Raw genomic sequence first — 24,003 nt, 5'->3', positions numbered from 1 at the left:
GTGCGAACATTGCGCATGCGCAGTTAGCGGAAAATCGCACCGATGTGAAGGAAAATAACGAGCGAACTACTCGGAATGAGGGCTAATGTTTCAATTTGCCTTGATACATACATGGTGCCATCTTGGAATTTACAAATTGGCTGCCGGAAACAATGTTTTCGTCTATAACTTGGCTTCTAACATAGAAATTTGATATTCACAGCTGAACTACCATTTTCAGGGCCAAAGAATCAAATGCTCCTAGTTGCAGATGTTATAAATGTGTTGAGACAATTGTTACAGCAGTTCTTGTATTATATTGTAGTTTACATATTGTAGTATACAGCAGTTGTTATATTATATTGTAATGGTTTTTTGTTCTGTTTTCTGTATTGTAGGCTTTAAACATGAGTGACAAACCACAAGCTGCTGAATGGGCTACATGTCCAGCTCAGGAGTTTATCAACTGGAAGCAGTGTATACTCTGTCAGTCTGGTGCTGACAATGAACAGTTGGTGCTACAGCCATGGATAGACTCCTACCAGCGTGTGCTGGACGTAGTAGTAGAGAGGGCCAGTATGCATGGTGGCAACTTCGGTGAAGTTCACAGACAACTGCAAAGCTGTACAGTAAACACACTCTGTGCACATCAAGCAGTCTATCATCATTTTTGCAATGCAAATGCAATTAACAGGGGCCAAATCCATCGTGCCCGAGACCTTCATGTATATGTATTAGCAACTGGCCACACACTGCCAAGAAACGAGGACAGAAAAGAGGAAAAACTGAAATGGATGAAGCAGGCCCAGCAACATCCGGTTATTCAACACCATTCACTAGGTCACAGACAAGTCCACTGAATAAGGAATGATGGGGCAGATGTATTAACCTGGAGAAGGCATAAGGAAGTGATAAACCAGTGATAAGTGCAAGGTGATAATGCACCAGCAAATCAGCTCCAATATGTAAAAAGGAGCTGATTGGCTGGTGCGTTTATCACCTTGCACTTATCACTGGTTTATCACTTCCTTATGCCTTCTCCAGGTTAATACATCTGCCCCGATGTTTCTTCTGTCAGAAAGATGATGATGAGCAGCTATATCAGGTGAGGACAATCAACGCTGGGAACTCTCTTAAACAAGCTGTTGAAAGAGGCAATAATGACACACTGAAAACAAGACTGACCTCATGCATTGCACCAGCTGATGCACATTCAATTGATGTTCACTATCACATAACTTGCTGGACACGCATGTTTTCCATGGACAGCGAGATGCCAGCACCAGTGAAAGCAGAACAGGCAGCAAAGTACCTTTGTTACAGCGTGCAAGTCTGCTCGAGCTGATCAACCGCATTGATATCAAAACACAGAACCAAGCATACCTACCTATGGAAGATATCAAAACCATATATGTCAATATGCTTGGCACAGAAGGCTTAAAAAATCACATACCTTCATTGAACAGAAAGTAGCTAAAAGAAAACGTCCTCAATGCCTTGCCACACCTGAAGTCGTGTCTGCCAAAAAATTTGAAGGAAGTCAGCTGTTCTCTATTGCCCAAAGGCATGCGAGAAAAGCATGGTTCATTCTGCGATGGAAAGTCATGATAATGAAGAGGACAACATGGACACTATCTACAGAGCAGCACACTTGATAAGGAAAAGCACTGCAAACTTTACCAAAGCAGCTGACGATGCAAACACCATACAGGTCGCCAGTGACATCCATGACGTTCCAGTTGAACTGTATACCATGATCCACTGGATCATGATAGGACCTGCTGAGAGCCTACAATCTCAAAGGAGGACCACAGCTGTTGAAAGAACAGCACTCACAGTAAGTCAGAACATCATGTATGGATTCAAATCGAACTGACATTCCAATAAGATAATCCGAAGGGTGCTACTAGAGATAAAAGAAGGCAAGGAAGAGCACCAATCCAATATAAAAAGTCACAGATGATACAAACACCGCAGACATCTCCTCACCCCCGGCGCCGCTGACAGATCCCTCCTCACCCCCGGCGCTGCTGGCAGATCCCCCCACCGCCGCAGACATCTCCTCACCCCCGGCACCGCTGACAGATCCCCTCTCACCCCCGGCGCTGCTGACAGCTCCCTCTGCTGCTGCTGTCAGCGCACCCGCAGCGCTGACAGCAGCAGCAGGTCAGGAATCCGGGAACGTCCAAATCCGACAGTCGGATTTGGCTGCTCTTTTGAATAGGGGTTGTCGGGTCTATTCCGACAACTGCATGTCGGAATGGACCCGATTCTTATTGAATATACCCCTGTGTGTCTCTCTCTAGACCCAAATGCTCTCATTACATAACAGGTTACAAAGAACCCAGGCGGGGAGGAGGAGAAGCTGGGATCCCTTGGTCTCTCAAAGCTCTCTTCCCCTTCTAGCTCTCCTCTGGTGGGGAAGCTCCTTCGGTAGCTCATGAAACCTGATACTCCTGTGTCTCTGAAAAAGAAGCTTTGAAACCGCACTGGACCTAATTTCTCAGAAAATGAATAGATAATTGGTTATGTACCAACATGCTGGCCGTGATTTAATGCACATTTATATTGTCTCTTAGTTGGCGGTGCTCCCAGATAACTAGTCCAGATAGACTATACAAGAGAGAGCAGGGCCGGCCCTAACCAATATGATGCCCTAGGCAAAATTTTGGCTGGTGCCCACTAGCACCACCACTGGTTGCACCTCTTTCCCAGCACCATCATCCCTCACCCATAGCAGTCCTTATTTTGGTGTTTGTACCCCCTATATTTTAAATAGGAACAGTTCGCACAGTAACCCCAATTCCAATTAGGCCACACAGTACTGCAACTTTATTCACATTTGATCATGCGATAGTGTCCATAATTCATATTGCATCACACAGTAGTATCAATTTACCTAATAAACGTTACTCCTCACAGTAGAGCCCCTTATTCACATTACATCACACTGAATTGCTCCTTATTCACACTACACCACACCCTATTGCTCTTTATTCATATTAGATGACACAGTAGTGCCCTTTCTATACGCAACGCCACATAGTAGAGCACCCTATACACATAATGCCACACATTAGTAATGCATTTATACACATAATTCCACACAGTAATGCCCCTTACACATTATTAATGTCCTTATAAACATAATGTGCCTTACACATTATGACAACCTTTATTAATGCCCTTTTACACATAATGTCCCTTACATATATGCTGCACATTATTAATGCCCTTATACACATAATGACACATAGTGCCCCCTACACATTTGCTGCACATTATTAGTGCCCCTATACACATAATGACACACATACAGTAGTATCCTGTTACACATATGCCACACATTATTATTGCCCTTATACACATAATGACACACATAGTGCCCCTTACACATATGTTGCACATTATTAATGCATTTTTACATGACACACATAATGCTCCTTACACATATTCCGAACACCACTGCACAACCAACCCACTCACATGCACACAGCACTCATACTGCCACTAACACTGTGACCTCTGCCTCTGCTTGGATACAGATGTGTCCTCATAAATCTTGCCTCAATGCTAACGTCGGGCACCTTTTTTTATGAAAATGCATCTTATTTGCATTGCTATGTGACTAGGATGCACAAGCAGATTCTGCTGATTAAAATGATATGCAGCATGCCTATATACTGTATGAGACTGTGGCTGTATCTGCATATGAAATGCTATACAGAACATAGGCATGCCGCATATCATTTTAATCAGCAGAAGCTGCAGATGCCCCTAGGCATATCAAATGCCCTAGGCAATTGCCTAGTTTGCCTATAGCTATGGCCGGCTCTGAGAGAGAGTTTTTGGTGTAAGATGCAAAAAGAAAGGGGATTAAATGCCTTTTCCGAGGCACACTCCTGTGTCTCTGCCTACATTGCATACTGCCCTCCTCAAATTCTTGCTGCTTGGTTCTGCTTCTGCAGAAGAAGGAGAGCTAGTGATGTCACTGTGCTTTGGCCAGGGGGCCCCCTGACAGAGGTGTGCCCGGGGTACAGTATGCCCTGCGTCCTCCCCTTAATCTGACTATGCCCCCTAATGGCGGCACTGCCTATATGCCTCCATCGCAACTCTGGATCTGTGTGCATGCGCAGTGCGACATAGATGCATTTGAAGAAAAATAACGCCACTGTGTACAACATTGTTAGTACGTGCGAATCATGCCCAAAATATCTTGTAAAGCGCAGAGAAATAACACTTTGGGATATAAAATTTACTAAGTGATTCTTGGCACTTTGACCCCAAAGTTTAAAACAGTAATATTAAATGCCACTTTAAATTTCAGGGTCAAAATCAGGGAGAATAGGCGGGTTTTCAAAATATGTTACTTAACATTTGATTCAATATATCTGTAAATTTAACCTTCACTTGCTGCGTTTTAATTTCATACAGTAACTAAAGACTGTACTTGCAAGCAGCGCCATTTTACCTTTCTCTGCTACTTATTTCCTAAATAATAATAATAATAATAATAATAATAATAATAATAATAATAATAATAATAATAATAATAATTTAAAAAAAATGTAAACCGTGCATTACTCGCTACACCTCAATTACAATGATGTTATTCTGTCCTCCGGTCTCCAGATGGCGCTCTTATGAGTTACTACCATTTTTATCAGTGTCTCGTTCTACACCTGGTGGCGTCACGACCATCTGGGCTGCCAAGATGGCGGCGTTCTGTGAGGAGTTCACGTTGTGTGGTCTGTTGCCCAGTGGACAGGGCAGACAGCAGTACGGATTGCCGGGGTTAGAGGAAACAGGCGAGCGGGATACGGTGCTGTTGACGGACTGTGGAAGGACAGTCACTCTGTATAAGGTGGAGATCTGGGTTGAGACCCACGTGTGTGCGTGTTGGTGGATGCGGCACCGGCCTCTGCCCTGCCGGGGTGACTGTGTGTGACTGAAGGGTGTCTGCACTGGGGTTGGTGCTGCTTGGCTGGCTCCTGTGTGTGAGGACCAAGCTCTGGGCACGGTGTTCCTGGCTACCTTTGACTGGTGTGGATCAAAGTGAGGGTAGCCAGCATGTCGCTGGGTGACTGTAGTATTAGTGGACCCCACATTGGGCATGGTACTGTCTGGATGGCTCTATAAGGCATAGGTCTGTAAACTCAGTCCTCATTGCACTGTGTGGGGTCCTCTGCTCTAGGGCATAGGTTCTCAAACTCTGTCCTCAGGACCCCACACAGTGCATGTTTTGCAGGTCACCCAGCAGGTGCACAGGTGTATTAATTACTCAGACACATTTTAAAAGGCTCACAGGTGCAGCTAATTATTTCACTTGCGATTCTGTGAGGAGACCTGCAAAACATGCACTGTGTGGGGTCCTGAGGACCGAGTTTGAGAACCTATGCTCTAGGGCAGGGGTTCTCAAACTCGGTCCTCAGGACCCCACACAGTGCATGTTTTGCAGGTAACCCAGCAAGTGCACAGGTGTATTAATTACTCACAGACACATTTTAAAAGGTCCACAGGTGGAGCTAATTATTTCACTTGCAATTCTGTGAGGAGACCTGCAAAACATGCACTGTGTGGGGTCCTGAGGACCGAGTTTGAGAACCTGTGCTCTAGGGCAGTGTTTCCCAACCGCAAGGCACACTAACAGTCCTGGTTTTAGTGATATCCAGGCTTGAACACAGGATTAGTACCTCAGTTATTTTGATTTAACCATCTGTGCTGAAGCCTGGATATCACTAAAACCTGCACTGTTGGTGTGCCTTGAGGACCGCGGTTGGGAATGCCTGCTCTATGGGGACATGAACAGGGCATGAAGTAGAGTGCCTTCCTATAAAAGTGTGACTGAGTGTAAGGGCAGCCAGGTAGGAGAGATATTCTTGTATCTGAGTTTGTGGTCGTACAGATTTAATTTTGGATTAACAAATGTATTTCCTGTATGCTGAAAATTCACACCAGGCTAAACTGACTGAAGTTATGATGCTCACAGAAGTTAATAAATAAATCCTACAATCCATTTTGAATGCAGCAAGGCTGATTTTCCTAGCTAGATGTTCATCCCTCTGCGGATCCATTCTGTCAGTCCCTTCATTGGTTACCGGTATTCTACTGTTTTTCAATATAAAATACTTTTACTTACATACAAGGCTATTAACCAATCTGCACCAACATACATCTCTTCACTCATCTCAAAATATCTCCCTACCCGACCTTTTCCGCTTTGCACATGATCTGCGTCTCTCATCCACACGTATTACTTGTTCCCACTCCCAAAATTACAGGATTTGTATGTGGGCTGCCCTCCCATGTACAATAAGACTTGCCTCTAATCTCCAAACCTTCAAAAGTTCCCTGAAAACTCACCTCTTCAGACACACTTAACAAATTCCAGACCCACCCACATAACCTTCAATGCCTCCCTAATTACATATTCTCTGTACAGCACACATAACCTCGCATATTTTATCTTTATTCACTTTCACACACTCCTGACCCTTGGCCAACAATGCTGGGTGACCATTTCATACAGTTCATTAAGAACCTAACAATCTCGTGGCCCATTATGCAGTAGGTAGCATCTATCCTTGTGTATCAATGCCTATTCCCCTATAGATTGTTAATTTGCGAGCAGGGCCTTCCTACCTCTGTCTATTTTTTACCTAGTTTTGTTCTATTACTGTTTCAGTTGTAAAGCGCAACAGCATATGCTGCGCTATATAAGAAACTGTTAATAAAACAAATAAATAAGTTGTAACGTTGGGTGTCTGGAGAGAGCGGAACGTTTCTAGATCAGTCAGAACAATCATTTTATCTCTTTTTGTCTCTAGGTATCTGATCAGAGGCCCCTGGGTAGTTGGACAGTAAAACAAGGTCAACGTATCACTTGTCCTGCTGTGTCTAATCATAGAACTGGTGAATATGTTGTTGTACATGATGAAAAGGTAATTGTGTCTAATATTCTTGTATTATTCCATCCTCATTGTTATATCTTGACTCACATGATGATGGGATAAATGAATGTCCTGATTTTGTTTATCAAACAAGTTTCTGTAGCTATATTCTTCCAAAACAAATCAAGTAATTCCATGTATGGATAGATGTAAACATTGAGTTGTACATCACAAAGTATAAAGGCTGATAGAACCTTGGGGCAGATGTAGTAACCTGGAGAAGGCATAAGGAAGTGATAAACCAGTGATAAATGCAAGGTGATAAACACACCAGCCAATCAGTTCCCATATGTTAATTAACAGTTAGGAGCTGATTGGCTGGTGCATTATCACCTTGCACTTAACATTGCTTTATCACTTCCTTATGCCTTCTCCAGGTTCATACATCTACCCCCTTGTTTTGTAGAGTAGGCAATGGTACATGAAAGGGCGGTGGATGGAAAATATGACAAAATTATTAACATGTGTAAGTATACAGTGGACAAAGAAAACTGAAACGCCAATAAAGTCACTTAGTAGCATTTTAGGCCGTCACATGCTGCCTTGTATGTGCTATTGCACCAGGTTTACCAGAATCTGGACTGTGCAGGAGGGATGCAGCACCATTGTGCAGCCAGAATGTCAATCAACTGAAGCCTGGTTGATGGTGATGAAAAATACTCTTTCATGCATCCTCTAAGTATTGGCCATAAAAGATCTGTTGCCTGCGAAGTAAATGGTATATGGATAACATAATTGACATGTTCATCAAATCGTCAGTGTAAATAAGTAGTGATTTGCATGTCTGTACCCAAACATTCCTAAAATAATGCTTCCTGAAACAATTAAAAAAACAAGGATTTAGAGGCCGTAGGCTGAATCCATTTGTGCACTACTTCATTTACAAGCACATTGTGGATGATTCCATAAATATTTTTCTCAACTTATCAGCAGTAATCAATTTGATGAGCTCCACTGAACTTTCTACTGGGCATTGCTACGTGGGTTTACTATCCTGCTCTGGTGTTCTCTTAAGATTGAAATTTGCACTCAATTGATTAACAGGTGTTGGCTTGTTTTGCATTGGCCTTGGGTTTAGTGCACAGATAGCTATGATCCTGGAGTATGTATCTTATTCATCTTGCACTTTAATAATTGTTATTTGTAAGGCGCTACATAAACCTGTAGCACCGTACAATGAGCTAAAACATGTTTCTCTGACGTCCTAAGTGGATGCTGGGGACTCCGTAAGGACCAGGGGGAATAGCGGCTCCGCAGGAGACAGGGCACAAAAGTAAAAGCTTTAGGATCAGGTGGTGTGCACTGGCTCCTCCCCCTATGACCCTCCTCCAAGCCTCAGTTAGGTTTTTGTGCCCGGCCGAGAAGGGTGCAATCTAGGTGGCTCTCCTAAAGAGCTGCTTAGAGTAAAAGTTTTATTAGGTTTTTTATTTTCAGTGAGTCCTGCTGGCAACAGGCTCACTGCAACGAGGGACTTAGGGGAGAAGAAGTGAACTCACCTGCATGCAGGATGGATTGGCTTCTTAGGCTACTGGACACTAGCTCCAGAGGGACGATCACAGGTACAGCCTGGATGGGTCACCGGAGCCGCGCCGCCGACCCCCTTGCAGATGCTGAAGAGAGAAGAGGTCCAGAAATCGGCGGCTGAAGACTTCCCAGTCTTCTTAAGGTAGCGCACAGCACGGCAGCTGTGCGCCATTGCTCTCAGCACACTTTACACCAACGGTCACTGAGGGTGCAGGGCGCTGGGGGGGGCGCCCTGGGCAGCAATGAAAGTACCTATGCTGGCTAAATATACATCACATATAGCCTCTGGGGCTATATGGATGTATTTAACCCCTGCCAGGTTGTCAGAAAAACGGGAGAAGAAGCCAGCCGAAAAGGGGGCGGGGCCTATTCTCCTCAGCACACAGCGCCATTTTCCCTCACAGAACTGCTGGTGGGAAGGCTCCCAGGCTCTCCCCTGCACTGCACTACAGAAACAGGGTTAAAACAGAGAGGGGGGGCATTTTTGTGGCGATATTATTACATATTAAGATGCTATAAGGGAAAACACTTATATAAGGTTGTCCCTGTAAAATTATAGCGTTTTGGTGTGTGCTGGCAAACTCTCCCTCTGTCTCCCCAAAGGGCTAGTGGGGTCCTGTCCTCTATCAGAGCATTCCCTGTGTGTGTGCTGTGTGTCGGTACGTGTGTGTCGACATGTATGAGGACGATGTTGGTGAGGAGGCGGAGCAATTGCCTGTAATGGTGGTGTCACTCTCTAGGGAGTCGACACCGGAATGGATGGCTTATTTAGGGAATTACGTGATAATGTCAACACGCTGCAAGGTCGGTTGACGACATGAGACGGCCGGCAAACCAATTAGTACCTGTCCAGGCGTCTCAAACACCGTCAGGGGCTTTAAAACGCCCATTACCTCAGTCGGTCGACACAGACACGGACACTGACTCCAGTGTCGACGGTGAAGAAACAAACGTATTTTCCATTAGGGCCACACGTTACATGTTAAGGGCAATGAAGGAGGTGTTACATATTTCTGATACTACAAGTACCACAAAAAAGGGTATTATGTGGGGTGTGAAAAAACTACCTGTAGTTTTCCTGAATCAGATAAATTACGGTAAATGAAGTGTGTGATGATGCGTGGGTTTCCCCCGATAGAAAATTATTGGCGTTATACCCTTTTCCGCCAGAAGTTAGGGCGCGTTGGGAAACACCCCCTAGGGTGGATAAGGCGCTCACACGCTTATCAAAACAAGTGGCGTTACCGTCTCCAGATACGGCCGCCCTCAAGGAGCCAGCTAATAGGAGGCTGGAAAATATCCTCAAAAGTATATACACACATACTGGTGTTATACTGCGACCAGCGATCGCCTCAGCCTGGATGTGCAGCGCTGGGGTGGCTTGGTCGGATTCCCTGACTGAAAATATTGATACCCTTGACAGGGACAGTATTTTATTGACTATAGAGCATTTAAAGGATGCATTACTATATATGAGAGATGCACAGAGGGATATTTGCACTCTGGCATCAAGAGTAAGTGCGATGTCCATGTCTGCCAGACGATGTTTATGGACACGACAGTGGTCAGGTGATGCAGATTCCAAACGGCACATGGAAGTATTGCCGTATAAAGGGGAGGAGTTATTTGGGGTCGGTCCATCGGACCTGGTGGCTATGGCAACAGCTGGAAAATCCACCTTTTTTACCCCAAGTCACATCTCAGCAGAAAAAGACACCGTCTTTCAGCCTCAGTCCTTTCGTCCCCATAAGGGCAAGCGGGCAAAAGGCCAGTCATATCTGCCCAGGGGTAGAGGAAAGGGAAGAAGACTGCAGCAGGCAGCCCCTTCCCAGGAACAGAAGCCCTCCACCGCTTCTGCCAAGTCCTCAGCATGACGCTGGGGCCGTACAAGCGGACTCAGGTGCGGTGGGGGGTCGTCTCAAGAGTTTCAGCGCGCAGTGGGCTCACTCGCAAGTGGACCCCTGGATCCTACAAGTAGTATCCCAGGGGTACAGATTGGAAATTCGAGACGTCTCCCCCTCGCAGGTTCCTGAAGTCTGCTTTACCAACGTCTCCCTCCGACAGGGAGGCAGTATTGGAAACAATTCACAAGCTGTATTCCCAGCAGGTGATAATCAAAGTACCCCTCCTACAACAAGGAAAGGGGTATTATTCCACACTATTTGTGGTACTGAAGCCAGACGGCTCGGTGAGATCTATTCTAAATCTGAAATCTTTGAACACTTACATACAAAGGTTCAAATCAAGATGGAGTCACTCAGAGCAGTGATAGCGAACCAGGAAGAAGGGGACTATATGGTGTCCCTGGACATCAAGGATGCTTACCTCCATGTCCCAATTTGCCCTTCTCACCAAGGGTACCTCAGGTTCGTGGTACAGAACTGTCACTATCAGTTTCAGACGCTGCCGTTTGGATTGTCCACGGCACCCCGGGTCTTTACCAAGGTAATGGCCGAAATGATGATTCTTCTTCAAAGAAAAGGCGTCTTAATTATCCCTTACTTGGACGATATCCTGATAAGGGCAAGGTCCAGAGAACAGTTGGAGGTCGGAGTAGCACTATCTCAAGTAGTTCTACGACAGCACGGATGGATTCTAAATATTCCAAAATCGCAGCTGATTCCGACGACACGTCTGCTGTTCCTAGGGATGATTCTGGACACAGTCCAGAAAAAGGTGTTTCTCCCGGAGGAGAAAGCCAGGGAGTTATCCGAGCTAGTTAGGAACCTCCTAGAACCAGGCCAAGTGTCAGTGCATCAATGCACAAGAGTCCTGGGAAAAATGGTGGCTTCTTACGAAGCGATTCCATTCGGCAGATTTCACGCAAGAATTTTTCAGTGGGATCTGCTGGACGAATGGTCCGGATCGCATCTTCAGATGCATCAGCGGATAATCCTGTCTCCAAGGACAAGGGTGTCTCTTCTGTGGTGGCTGCAGAGTGCTCATCTACTAGAGGGCAGCAGATTCGGCATTCAGGACTGGGTCCTGGTGACCACGGATGCCAGCCTGAGAGGCTGGGGAGCAGTCACACAGGGAAGAAATTTCCAAGGAGTGTGGTCAAGTCTGGAGACTTCTCTCCACATAAATATACTGGAGCTAAGGGCAATTTACAATGCTCTGAGCCTAGGAAGACCTCTGCTTCAAAGTCAACTGGTGCTGATCCAGTCGGACAACATCACGGCAGTCGCCCACGTAAACAGACAGGGCGGCACAAGAAGCAGGAGGGCAATGGCAGCAAGGATTCTTCGCTGGGCGAAAAATCATGTGATAACACTGTCAGCGGTGTTCATTCCGGGAGTGGACAACTGGGAAGCAGACTTCCTCAGCAGGCACGACCTCCACCCGGGAGAGTGGGGACTTCATCTGGAAGTCTTCCACATGATTGTGAACCGTTGGGAAAGCCCAAAGGTGGACATGATGGCGTCCCATCTGAACAAAAAACTGGACAGGTATTGCGCCAGGTCAAGAGACCCTCAGGCAATAGCTGGGACGCTCTGGTAACACCGTGGGTGTACCAGTTGGTGTATGTGTTCCCTCCTCTGCCTCTCATACCCAAGGTACTGAGAATTATAAGACGGAGAGGAGTAAGAACTATACTCGTGGCTCCGGATTGGCCAAGAAGGACTTGGTACCCGGAACTTCAAGAGATACTAAGAAGGGACTTGCTTCAGCAAGGATCATGTCTGTTCCAAGACTTACCGCGGCTGCGTTTGACGGCATGGCGGTTGAACGCCGGATCCTAAGGGAAAAAGGCATTCCGGAAGAGGTCATCCCTACCCTGGTCAGAGCCAGGAAGGAGGTGACCGCACAACATTATCACCGCATTTGGCGAAAATATGTTGCATGGTGTGAGGCCAGGAAGGCCCCCACGGAGGAATTTCAACTCGGTCGATTCCTGCATTTCCTGCAAACAGGACTGTCTATGGGCCTCAAATTGGGGTCCATTAAGGTTCAAATTTCGGCCCTGTCGATTTTCTTCCAGAAAGAATTGGCTTCAGTTCCTGAAGTCCAGAAGTTTGTCAAGGGAGTACTGCATATACAACCCCCTTTTGTGCCTCCAGTGGCACTGTGGGATCTCAACGTAGTTCTGGGATTCCTCAAATCACATTGGTTTAAACCGCTCAAATCTGTGGATTTGAAATATCTCACATGGAAAGTGACCATGCTGTTGGCCCTGGCCTCGGCCAGGCGAGTGTCAGAATTGGCGGCTTTGTCTCACAAAAGCCCATATCTGATTGTCCATTCGGACAGGGCATAGCTGCGGACTCGTCCCCAGTTTCTCCCTAAGGTGGTGTCAGCGTTTCACCTGAACCAGCTTATTGTGGTACCTGCGGCTACTAGGGACTTGGAGGACTCCAAGTTGCTAGATGTTGTCAGGGCCCTGAAAATATATGTTTCCAGGACGGCTGGAGTCAGGAAAACTGACTTGCTGTTATCCTGTATGCACCCAACAAACGGGGTGCTCTTGCTTCTAAGCAGACGATTGCTAGTTGGATGTGTAGTACAATTCAGCTTGCACATTCTGTGGCAGGCCTGCCACAGCCAAAATATGTAAATGCCCATTCCACAAGGAAGGTGGGCTCATCTCGGGCGGCTGCCCGAGGGGTCTCGGCTTTACAACTTTGCCGAGCTGCTACTTGGTCAGGGGCAAACACGTTTGCAAAATTCTACAAATTTGATACCCTGGCTGAGGAGGACCTGGAGTTCTCTCATTCGGTGCTGTAGAGTCATCCGCGCACTCCCGCCCGTTTGGGAGCTTTGGTATAATCCCCATGGTCCTTACGGAGTCCCCAGCATCCACTTAGGACGTCAGAGAAAATAAGAATTTACTTACCGATAATTCTATTTCTCGTAGTCCGTAGTGGATGCTGGGCGCCCATCCCAAGTGCGGATTGTCTGCAATACTTGTACATAGTTATTGTTACAAAAATCGGGTTATTATTGTTGTGAGCCATCTTTTCAGAGGCTCCGCTGTTATCATGCTGTTAACTGGGTTCAGATCACAGGTTGTACAGTGTGATTGGTGTGGCTGGTATGAGTCTTACCCGGGATTCAAAATCCTTCCTTATTGTGTACGCTCGTCCGGGCACAGTATCCTAACTGAGGCTTGGAGGAGGGTCATAGGGGGAGGAGCCAGTGCACACCACCTGATCCTAAAGCTTTTACTTTTGTGCCCTATCTCCTGCGGAGCCGCTATTCCCCCTGGTCCTTACGGAGTCCCCAGCATCCACTACGGACTACGAGAAATAGAATTATCGGTAAGTAAATTCTTATTTTTTGTTTTTTTCCCTGAGTTGCATGCTGAAATCACCTCAGACGCATTAGAACATTGAGCTATGAAGCAGCTCCACATTGACCCCACTTAAGTCTTCCCCGCAGCTATAGTTATACACAACCAATGCCTTCCAGCATTTTTATACATAACGTGACAGGTTGTCATTAGCTTATTTAACTACTTAGGGGTGTATTCAATGCTTTCTTGGATCCTTCCGACGGAAAGGATCAGACAATGCAGTACTCAATGAGCGGCCAAATCCGACAGTAGAATTGACATTGTCGGAAACGGGGCTAAAACCTGTCGGATTTGGCCACACTTCTGACAAACACGTGGATCCGCGGCTATTCTGCCGATCCACGTGTTTTCCGACAAGTCAGAAAAACGGCAGGTGCATTGAATAGGTCAGAACAGTTTCCGACCTAAAAAAGTCGGAAACTGCAGTCTTTTCAACAAGACTGCAGTTTCCGACAGTAATTAAATACCCCCCATAGTTGTACCTGTGTGGAAGCCAAAAGCTTTTAGCTTGTTGGTGGATTCCAAAGACTACCTAACCACTCTCCTTCAATCTAACCACATGTGTGAACAAGATGCATGATCATGTGGCTCAGCACTTGTCCTGAAAAGCTGGTTGACAAGTTTGTGGGCAACAGTAGCTATTTCTCATTTTGTGGCACAATCTGAACTAGTTGACTCTTTAAGTTGACGCTGTCTTCTCTGCAGGTGCTCAGGATTTGGAAGAATGATGATGTCAACTTTGATAAAGTGTTTAAAGCAACGGTACGTCTTGTGATCGATTTTTCATAAATGTTTATAAAGCATGGCCAGAGTTTCTTCTAGAGCAGGGATGGGGAACCTTCGGCCCTCCAGCTGTTGTTGAACTACACATACCAGCATGCCTTGCTACAGTTTTGCTATTTGGCCATGCTAAAACTGTTGCAAGGCATGCTGGGATATGTAGTTCAACAGCAGCTGGAGGACCGGAGGTTCCCCATCCCTGTTCTAGAGAATCACATGGTTTAATAGTTTTCTGTAATTACATATGGGAGCGGGCCAGGACCGATTTTGGGGCGGCTGTGTGACGTCATATGCAGCCACTAAAAAAATAAATAAATTAAAAATAAATATATATATATATATATATATATATATATATATATATATAATTTCTCTGACGTCCTAGTGGATGCTGGGAACTCCGAATGGACCATGGGGAATAGCGGCTCCGCAGGAGACTGGGCACAAAAGTAAAAGCTTTAGGACTAGCTGGTGTGCACTGGCTCCTCCCCCCATGACCCTCCTCCAAGCCCCAGTTAGATTTTTGTGCCCGAACGAGAAGGGTGCAATCTAGGTGGCTCTCCTGAGCTGCTTAAAATAAAAGTTTAAATTAGGTTTTTTATTTTCAGTGAGTCCTGCTGGCAACAGGCTCACTGCATCGAGGGACTAAGGGGAGAAGAAGCGAACTCACCTGCGTGCAGAGTGGATTGGGCTTCTTAGGCTACTGGACATTAGCTCCAGAGGGACGATCACAGGCCCAGCCATGGATGGGTCCCAGAGCCGCGCCGCCGTCCCCCTTACAGAGCCAGAAGAGGTCCGGAAAATCGGCGGCAGAAGACGTCCTGTCTTCAATAAGGTAGCGCACAGCACCGCAGCTGTGCGCCATTGCTCTCAGCACACTTCACACTCCGGTCACTGAGGGTGCAGGGCGCTGGGGGGGGGCGCCCTGAGACGCAATAAAAATACCTTAGATGGCAAAAAATACATCACATATAGCTCCTGGGCTATATGGATGCATTTAACCCCTGCCAGAATACATAGAAAAACGGGAGATAGGCTCCGCCCCCTTATCGGCGGCCTTATCTCCTCAGCACACTGGCGCCATTTTCCCTCACAGCTCCGTTGGAGGGAAGCTCCCTGGCTCTCCCCTGCAGTCACTACAACTACAGAAAGGGTTAAAAGAGAGAGGGGGGGCACTAATTACGCGCAGTATTAAAGATACAGCAGCTATAAGGGGAAAAACACTTATATAAGGTTATCCCTGTATATATATAGCGCTCTGGTGTGTGCTGGCAAACTCTCCCTCTGTCTCCCCAAAGGGCTAGTGGGGTCCTGTCCTCTATCAGAGCATTCCCTGTGTGTGTGCTGTGTGTCGGTACGTTTGTGTCGACATGTATGAGGAGAAAAATGATGTGGAGACGGAGCAGATTGCCTGTAATAGTGATGTCACCCCCTAGGGGGTCGACACCTGAGTGGATGAACTGTTGGAAGGAATTACGTGACAGTGTCAGCTCTGTATAAAAGACAGTGGTTGACATGAGACAGCCGGCTACTCAGCTTGTGCCTGTCCAGACGTCTCATAGGCCGCCAGGGGCTCTAAAGCGCCCGTTACCTCAGATGGCAGATATAGACGCCGACACGGATACTGACTCCAGTATCGACGGTGAAGAGACAAATGTGACTTCCAGTAGGGCCACACGTTACATGATTGAGGCAATGAAAAATGTTTTACACATTTCTGATAATACGAGTACCACCAAAAAGGGGTACAGGTTGAGTCTCCCTTATCCAAAATGCTTGGGACCAGAGGTATTTTGGATATGGGATTTTTCCGTATTTTGGAATAATTGCATACCATAATGAGATATCATGGTGATGGGACCCAAGTCTAAGCACAGAATGCCTTTATGTTACATATACACCTTATACACACAGCCTGAAGGTAATTTTAGCCAATAATTTTTATAACTTTGTGCATTAAACAAAGTGTGTCTACATTCACACAATTCATTTATGTTTCATATACACCTTATACACACAGCCTGAAGGTCATTTAATACAATATTTTTAATAACTTTGTGTATTAAACAAAGTTTGTGTACATTGAGCCATCAAAAAACATCTCACTCTCACTCAAAAAAGTCCGTATTTCGGAATATTCCGTATTTCGGAATATTTGGATATGGGATACTCAACCTGTATTATGTTCGGTGAGGAAAAACTACCTGTAGTTTTCCTGAATCTGAGAAATTAAATGAGGTGTGTGATGATGCGTGGGTTTCCCCCGATAACAACTGATAATTTCTAAAATGTTATTGGCATTATATCCTTTCCCGCCAGAGGTTAGGGTGCGTTGGGAAACACCCCCTAGGGTGGATAAAGCGCTCACACGCTTGTAAGGGCTCTACCCTCTCCTGAGATGGCCGCCCTTAAGGATCCTGCTGATAGAAAGCAGGAGGGTATCCTAAAATGTATTTACACACATACTGGTGTTATACTGCGACCAGCAATCGCCTCAGCCTGGATGTGCAGTGCTGGGTTGGCGTGGTCGGATTCCCTGACTGAAAATATTGATACCCTAGATAGGGACAGTATATTTTTGCCTATAGAGCATTTAAAAGATGCATTTCTATATATGCGTGATGCACAGCGGAATATTTGCCGACTGGCATCAAGTCTAAGTGCGTTGTCCATTTCTACCAGTAGAGGGTTATGGACACGACAGTGGTCAGGTGATGCGGATTTCAAACGGCATTTGGAAGTATTGCCTTATTAAGGGGAGGAGTTATTTGGGGTCGGTCTTTCAGACCTGGTGGCCACGGCAACAGCTGGGAAATCCACGTTTGTACCCCAGGTCGCCTCTCAACATGAGAAGACGCCGTATTATCAGGCGCAGTCTTTTCGTGGACAAGCGGGCAAAAGGTTCCTCATTTCTGCCCCGTGACAGAGGGAGAGGAAAAAGGCTGCAGAAATCAGCCGGTTCCCAGGAACAGAAACCCTCTCCCGCCTCTGCCAAGCCCTCAGTATGACGCTGGGGCTTTACAAGCAGAATCAGGCACGGTGGGGGGCCCGTCTCAATGAATTTCAGCGCGCAGTGGGCTCACTCGCAAGTAGACCCCTGGATCCTTCAGGTGATATCTCAGGGGTACAAATTGGAATTCGAGACGTCTCCCCCTCGCCGTTTCCTAAAGTCGGCTTTACCGATGTCTCCTTCTGACAGGGAGACAGTTTTGGAAGCCATTCACAAGCTGTATTCCCAGCAGGTGATAATCAAGGTACCCCTCCTGCAACAGGGAACGGGGTATTATTCCACACTGTTGTGGTACCGAAGCCGGACGGCTCGGTGAGACCGATTCTAAATCTAAAATCTTTGAACACTTACATACAGAGGTTCAAATTCAAGATTGAGTCACTCAGAGCAGTGATTGCGAACCTGGAAGAAGGGGACTACATGATGTCTCGGGACATCAAGGATGCTTACCTTCATGTCCAAATTTACCCTTCTCACCAAGGGTACCTCAGGTTTATGGTACAGAACTGTCACTATCAGTTCAGACGCTGCCGTATGGATGGTCCACGGCACCCCGGGTCTTTACCAAGGTAATGGCCGAAATGATGATATTCCTTCGAAGGAAGGGAATTTTAGTTATCCCTTACTTGGACGATTCCCTGATAAGGGTAAGATCCAGGGAACAGTTGGAGGTCGGTGTAGCACTATCTCAGGTAGTGTTGCGGCAGCATGATTGGATTCTCAATATTCCAAAATCGCAGCTGGTTCCGACGACACGTCTTCTGTTCCTAGGGATGATCCTGGACACAGTCCAGAAAAAGGTGTTTCTCCCGGAGGAGAAAGCCAGGGAGTTATCCGAGCTAGTCAGGAACCTCCTAAAACCGAGCCAAGTCTCAGTGCATCAATGCACAAGGGTTCTGGGTAAAATGGTGGCTTCCTACGAAGCAATCCCATTCGGCAGATTCCACGCAAGAACTTTCCAGTGGGACCTGCTGGACAAATGGTCCGGGTCGCATCTTCAGATGCATCAGCAGATAACCCTGTCACCAAGAACAAGGGTGTCCCTCCTGTGGTGGTTGCAGAGTGCTCATCTTCTAGAGGGCCGCAGATTCGGCATTCAGGACTGGGTCCTGGTGACCACGGATGCCAGCCTGCGAGGCTGGGGAGCAGTCACACAGGGAAGGAATTTCCAGGGCTTATGGTCAAGCCTGGAGACATCACTTCACATAAATATCCTGAAGCTAAGGGCCATTTACAATGCTCTAAGCTTAGCAAGACCTCTGCTTCAAGGTCAGCCGGTGTTGATCCAGTCGGACAACATCACGGCAGTCACCCACGTAAACAGACAGGGTGGCACAAGAAGCAGGTGGGCAATGGCAGAAGCTGCAAGGATTCTTCGCTGGGCGGAAAATCATGTGATAGCACTGTCAGCAATTCCGGGAGTGGACAACTGGGAAGCAGACTTCCTCAGCAGACACGACCTCCACCCGGGAGAGTGGGGACTTCACCCAGAAGTCTTCCACATGATTATAAACCGTTGGGAAAAACTCGACAGGTATTGCGCCAGGTCAAGGGACCCTCAGGCAATAGCTGTAGACGCTCTGGTAACACCGTGGGTGTACCAGTCAGTGTATGTGTTCCCTCATCTGCCTCTCATACCCAAGGTACTGAGATTGATAAGATGGAGAGGAGTAAGCACTATATTCGTGGCTCCGGATTGGCCAAGAAGGACCTGGTAACCGGAACTTCAAAAGATGCTCACGGAGGATCCGTGGCCTCTACCTCTAAGAAGGGACCTGCTTCAGCAAGGACCCTGTCTGTTCCAAGACTTACGCGACTGCGTTTGACGGCATGGCGGTTGAACGCCGGATCCTGAAGGAAAAAAGGCATTCCGGATGAGGTCATCCCTATCCTGATCAAAGCCAGGAAGGATGTAACCGCAAAACATTATCACCGCATTTGGCGAAAATATGTTGCGTGGTGCGAGGCCAGTAAGGCCCGACGGAGGAAATTCAACTGGGTCGATTCCTACATTTCCTGCAAACATGAGTGTCTATGGGCCTGAAATTGGGGTCCATTAAGGTTCAAATTTCGGCCCTGTGAATTTTCTTCCAAAAAGAACTAGCTTCAGTCCCTGAAGTTCAGACGTTGTAAAAGGGGTACTGCATATACAGCCTCCTTTTGTGCCTCCAGTGGCACCTTGGGATCTCAATGTAGTTTTTGGGTTCCAAAAATGCACATTGGTTTGAACCACTTAAATCTGTGGAGTTAAAATATCTCACATGGAAAGTGGTCATGCTGTTGGCCCTGGCCTGGGCCAGGCGCGTGTCAGAATTGGCGGCTTTATCCTGTAAAAGCCCTTATCTGATTTTCCATTCGGACAGGGCGGAATTGAGGACTCGTCCTCAGTTTCTCCCTAAGGTGGTTTCAGCGTTTCACCTGAACCAACCTATTGTGGTGCCTGCGGCTACTAGGGACTTGGAGGACTCCAAGTTGCTAGACGTTGTCAGGGCCCTGAAAATATGTTTCCAGAACGGCTGGAGTCAGAAAATCTGACTCGCTGTTTATCCTGTATGCACCCAACAAGCTGGGTGCTCCTGCTTCTAAGCAGACTATTGCTCGTTGGATTTGTAGTACAATTCAGCTTGCACATTCTGTGGCAGGCCTGCCACAGCCAAAAATCTGTAAATGCCCACTCCACAAGGAAGATGGGCTCATCTTGGGCGGCTGCCCGAGGGGTCTCGGCTTTACAACTTTGCCGAGCAGCTACTTGGTCAGGAGCAAATACGTTTGTAAAATTCTACAAAATTGATACCCTGGCTGAGGAGGACCTGGAGTTCTCTCATTTGGTGCTGCAGAGTCATCCGCACTCTCCGGCCCGTTTGGGAGCTTTGGTATAATCCCCATGGTCCTTTCGGAGTTCCCAGCATCCACTAGGACGTCAGAGAAAATAAGAATTTACTTACCGATTTTTCTATTTCTCATAGTCCGTAGTGGATGCTGGGCGCCCATCCCAAGTGCGGATTGTCTGCAATACTTGTACATAGTTACAAAAATCGGGTTATTATTGTTGTGAGCCATCTTTTCAGAGGCTCCTCTTTTATCATGCTATTAACTGGGTACAGATCACAGGTTGTACGGTTTGATTGGTGTGGCTGGTATGAGTCTTACCCGGGATTCAAAATCCTTCCTTATTGTGTACGCTCGTCCGGGCACAGTATCCTAACTGAGGCTTGGAGGAGGGTCATGGGGGGAGGAACCAGTGCACACCAGCTAGTCCTAAAGCTTTTACTTTTGTGCCCAGTCTCCTGCGGAGCCGCTATTCCCCATGGTCCTTTCGGAGTTCCCAGCATCCACTACGGACTATGAGAAATAGAATTATCGGTAAGTAAATTCTTATTATATATATCTATCTATCTATCTCTCTATCTCTCTATCTCTATCCAAGAAAGAAGGCACTCTGGAGTCATCAATAATGGCAAAGTAGCAAATGTGTATTAAAGGTTCAGGTCGAGTACTTTCGGGGACAGCACCCCGTCCTCAGGACCACACCACAACAGTGGTCCTGAGGACGGGGTGCTGTCCCCGAAAGTACTCGACCTGAACCTTTAATACACATTTGCTACTTTGCCATTATTAATGACTCCAGAGTGCCTTCTTTCTTGGATTTGCATTTTATTTGATGTGGCACCGGAGCAAGCTGCTTACATAAGTGGAGTGCCGGCAGTGTGTGTGTATATGTATATATATATATGTGTATATGTATGTATGTGTGTGTGTATATGTATATGTATATATATATATATATATATATATATATATATATATATATATATATATATATCTCTATATATCTCTATATATCTCTATATATATATCTCTCTCTATATATATATATATATATCAGACCGCCTGACGGGGTCAACCTTACTTCCGATGTGTCTGCAATCTAATTGCAGATGCATCTGGAAACACCCTGTGCTGGGCGACCCCCAGCATGTGAGGAGAGGAACGCAGATCTAGCTGCATATATATCTGAATAAAGGTGTGTACACACGGTGAGATATTTTCTTTCGATTTTGACTATATAGTAAAAATCTCAAGAAAAGTTAGTGCAGATCGCAAGGTGACAGTCACCTTGCGGTCCCGATCCGCGGTCGTGCCAGGTCGGCATCGCAAGAAAAACAGACTGTGCAGGCAAGTCAATCCTTGCTAGATCGGTGTACTATCTAGTTCATCTCACATGTCAATGACATCTCACATAAGCCAAAATCGTAAGCACACATACTCCATATCTCAAGAAAAGTTGTCAATATCGGTGGTGCTGGGCTCCGGGGAGTTCAAAGGAAATAGCACAGTCAAAATCTGCCATAGCAAGGATCTCAGTGTGTACACACCTTTTAGTTCCTTGGTTCTTACAGACTAACTGACATTGGATTATGTGTCTTGTGGAGAGAGAGAGAAAGTGAACAGCGGAACACAGATCTAGCTGCGTATATTTCTGAATAAGTTCCATGGTTCTTACTAACGGACATTGGGTTCTGTGTCTTGGAGAGAGGGAAAGTGAACAGCAATAAACCACCAGCCAATCAGCTCCTAACTGCCATGTTACAGGCTGTCTAAAAAATGACAAGCGTACTTTCTCTGTCCACTTTATCTCTCTCCAAGGCTTAGTACATAGACCCCATTGTCTCTCTAGTGTAAATATTGTCCTGTAAAACTGTATTGCTAGCTAAAACCTTTTATTTCTCTTACGTCCTAGAGGATGCTGGGGACTCTGTAAGGACCATGGGGTATAGACGGGCTCCGCAGGAGACATGGGCACTATAAAGAACTTTTAGTATGGGTGTGCACTGGCTCCTCCCTCTATGCCCCTCCTCCAGACCTCAAGACCTCGGTTAGATCCTGTGCCCAGAGGAGACTGGATACACTACAGGGGAGCTCTCCTGAGTTTCTCTGAAAAATAATTTTGTTAGGTTCTTTATTTTCAGGGAGCCCTGCTGGCAACAGGCTCCCTGCATCGTGGGACTGAGGGGAGAGAAGCAGACCTACTTAAGTCTGCTTCTTAGGCTACTGGACACCATTAGCTCCAGAGGGTTGGAACGCAGGTCTCACCCTCGCCGTTCGCGACGGAGCCGCGCTGCCGTCCCCCTCACAGAGCCGGAAGATAGAAGCCGGGTGAGTATCAGAAGAAAGAAGACTTCAAAGGCGGCTGAAGACTTCAGATCTTCTCTGATGTAACGCCATAGCTCCTACTCACAGTGCACATAGCAGGCACTGAAGGGTGCAGGGCGCAGGGGGGGGGGGGGGGGGGGCGCCCGGCGCCCTGGGCAGCAATATTAAACCTCTAGGGACTGGCTAAAGTATATAGATATACAGGGGAGGCAGTATATAAGATAATCCCCCGCCAGGATTGTGAATTTGAGCGGGACCGAAGCCTGCCTCTGAGGGGGCGGGGCTTGATCCTCCAGCACTAACCAGCGCCATTTTCTCCACAGCACACTGCAAGAAGCTGGCTCCCCGGACTCTCCCCTGCTGAACACTGTGACAGAGGGGGGGCATATTAGATTGGCGCAGTGAGTGTGTATACATATATTGATATAAAAGCGCTGTATAACTGGGAATTCTGTTTCCAGAGTCAGGTGGTGCTGGTGTGGGCTGGCATACTCTCTCTTTGTCTCTCCAAAGGGCCTTAGTGGGGAATTGTCTCCATATAAATATATCCCTGAGTGTGTGGGGGTGTCAGTACGTGTGTGTCGGCATGTCTGAAGCGGAAAGCTCATCTAAGGAGGAGGTGGAGCAAATGATTGTGGTGTCGCCGTCGGCAACGCCGACACCGGATTGGTTGGACATGTCGAATGTTTTAAATGCAAATGTGTCTTTATTACATAAGAGATTGGACAAAGCAGAGTCCAGGGATAGAACAGGGAGTCAATCCATGGCTTTGACTGTGTCACAGGGCCCTTCAGGGTCTCAGAAACGTCCCCTGTCCCAAGTAGCAGACACTGATACCGACACGGATTCTGACTCCAGTGTCGACTACGATGATGCGAGGTTACACCCAAGGGTGGCCAAAAGTATTCATTACATGATTATTGGAATAAAGGATGTTTTACATATCACAGATGACCCCTCTGTCCCTGACACGAGGGTATGCATGTTTAAGGAAAAGAAACCTGAGGTAACCTTTCCCCCATCTCATGAGCTGAACGTGTTATTTGAAAAAGCTTGGGAAACTCCAGACAAGAAACTGCAGATTCCCAAAAGAATTCTTATGGCGTATCCTTTCCCTGCGCAGGACAGGTTACGGTGGGAATCCTCGCCCAGAGTGGACAAGGCGTTAACGCGCTTGTCAGAAAAGGTGGTGCTGCCGTCTCCAGACACAGCAGCCCTCAAGGATCCTGCTGATCGCAGAAAGGAAACTACCTTAAAATCAATTTATACACATACGGGTGCTTTGCTTAGACCGGCAATAGCATCGGCTTGGG

The 24,003-nt window shown here is 46.7% G+C and overlaps 1 protein-coding gene across 4 annotated transcripts in view; it reads left to right on the top strand.

Moving 5' to 3' along the window:
* Nucleotides 1-1,274: 1,274 nt before the first annotated feature.
* NOL11 (nucleolar protein 11) overlaps nt 1,275-24,003 on the top strand; it is a 164,144-nt gene continuing 141,415 nt past the window's right edge. For 2 of the 4 annotated variants that reach the window (XM_063960824.1, XM_063960823.1), the window contains exons 1-3: nt 4,641-4,843; nt 6,807-6,920; nt 14,452-14,508. In XM_063960824.1, the coding sequence (XP_063816894.1) occupies nt 4,694-4,843; nt 6,807-6,920; nt 14,452-14,508 (321 nt within the window). In that variant the 5' untranslated portion in view covers nt 4,641-4,693. Of the gene's footprint in view, nt 1,817-4,640; nt 4,844-6,806; nt 6,921-14,451; nt 14,509-24,003 lie in introns of those variants that run through there. The other 2 variants (XM_063960821.1, XM_063960822.1) reach the window with 2 other exon arrangements.

The sequence above is a fragment of the Pseudophryne corroboree genome, chromosome 3 (assembly GCF_028390025.1).
Source record: "Pseudophryne corroboree isolate aPseCor3 chromosome 3, aPseCor3.hap2, whole genome shotgun sequence".
Lineage (NCBI taxonomy): Eukaryota > Metazoa > Chordata > Amphibia > Anura > Myobatrachidae > Pseudophryne > Pseudophryne corroboree.
This window is presented reverse-complemented; position numbering and strand designations above follow the sequence as displayed.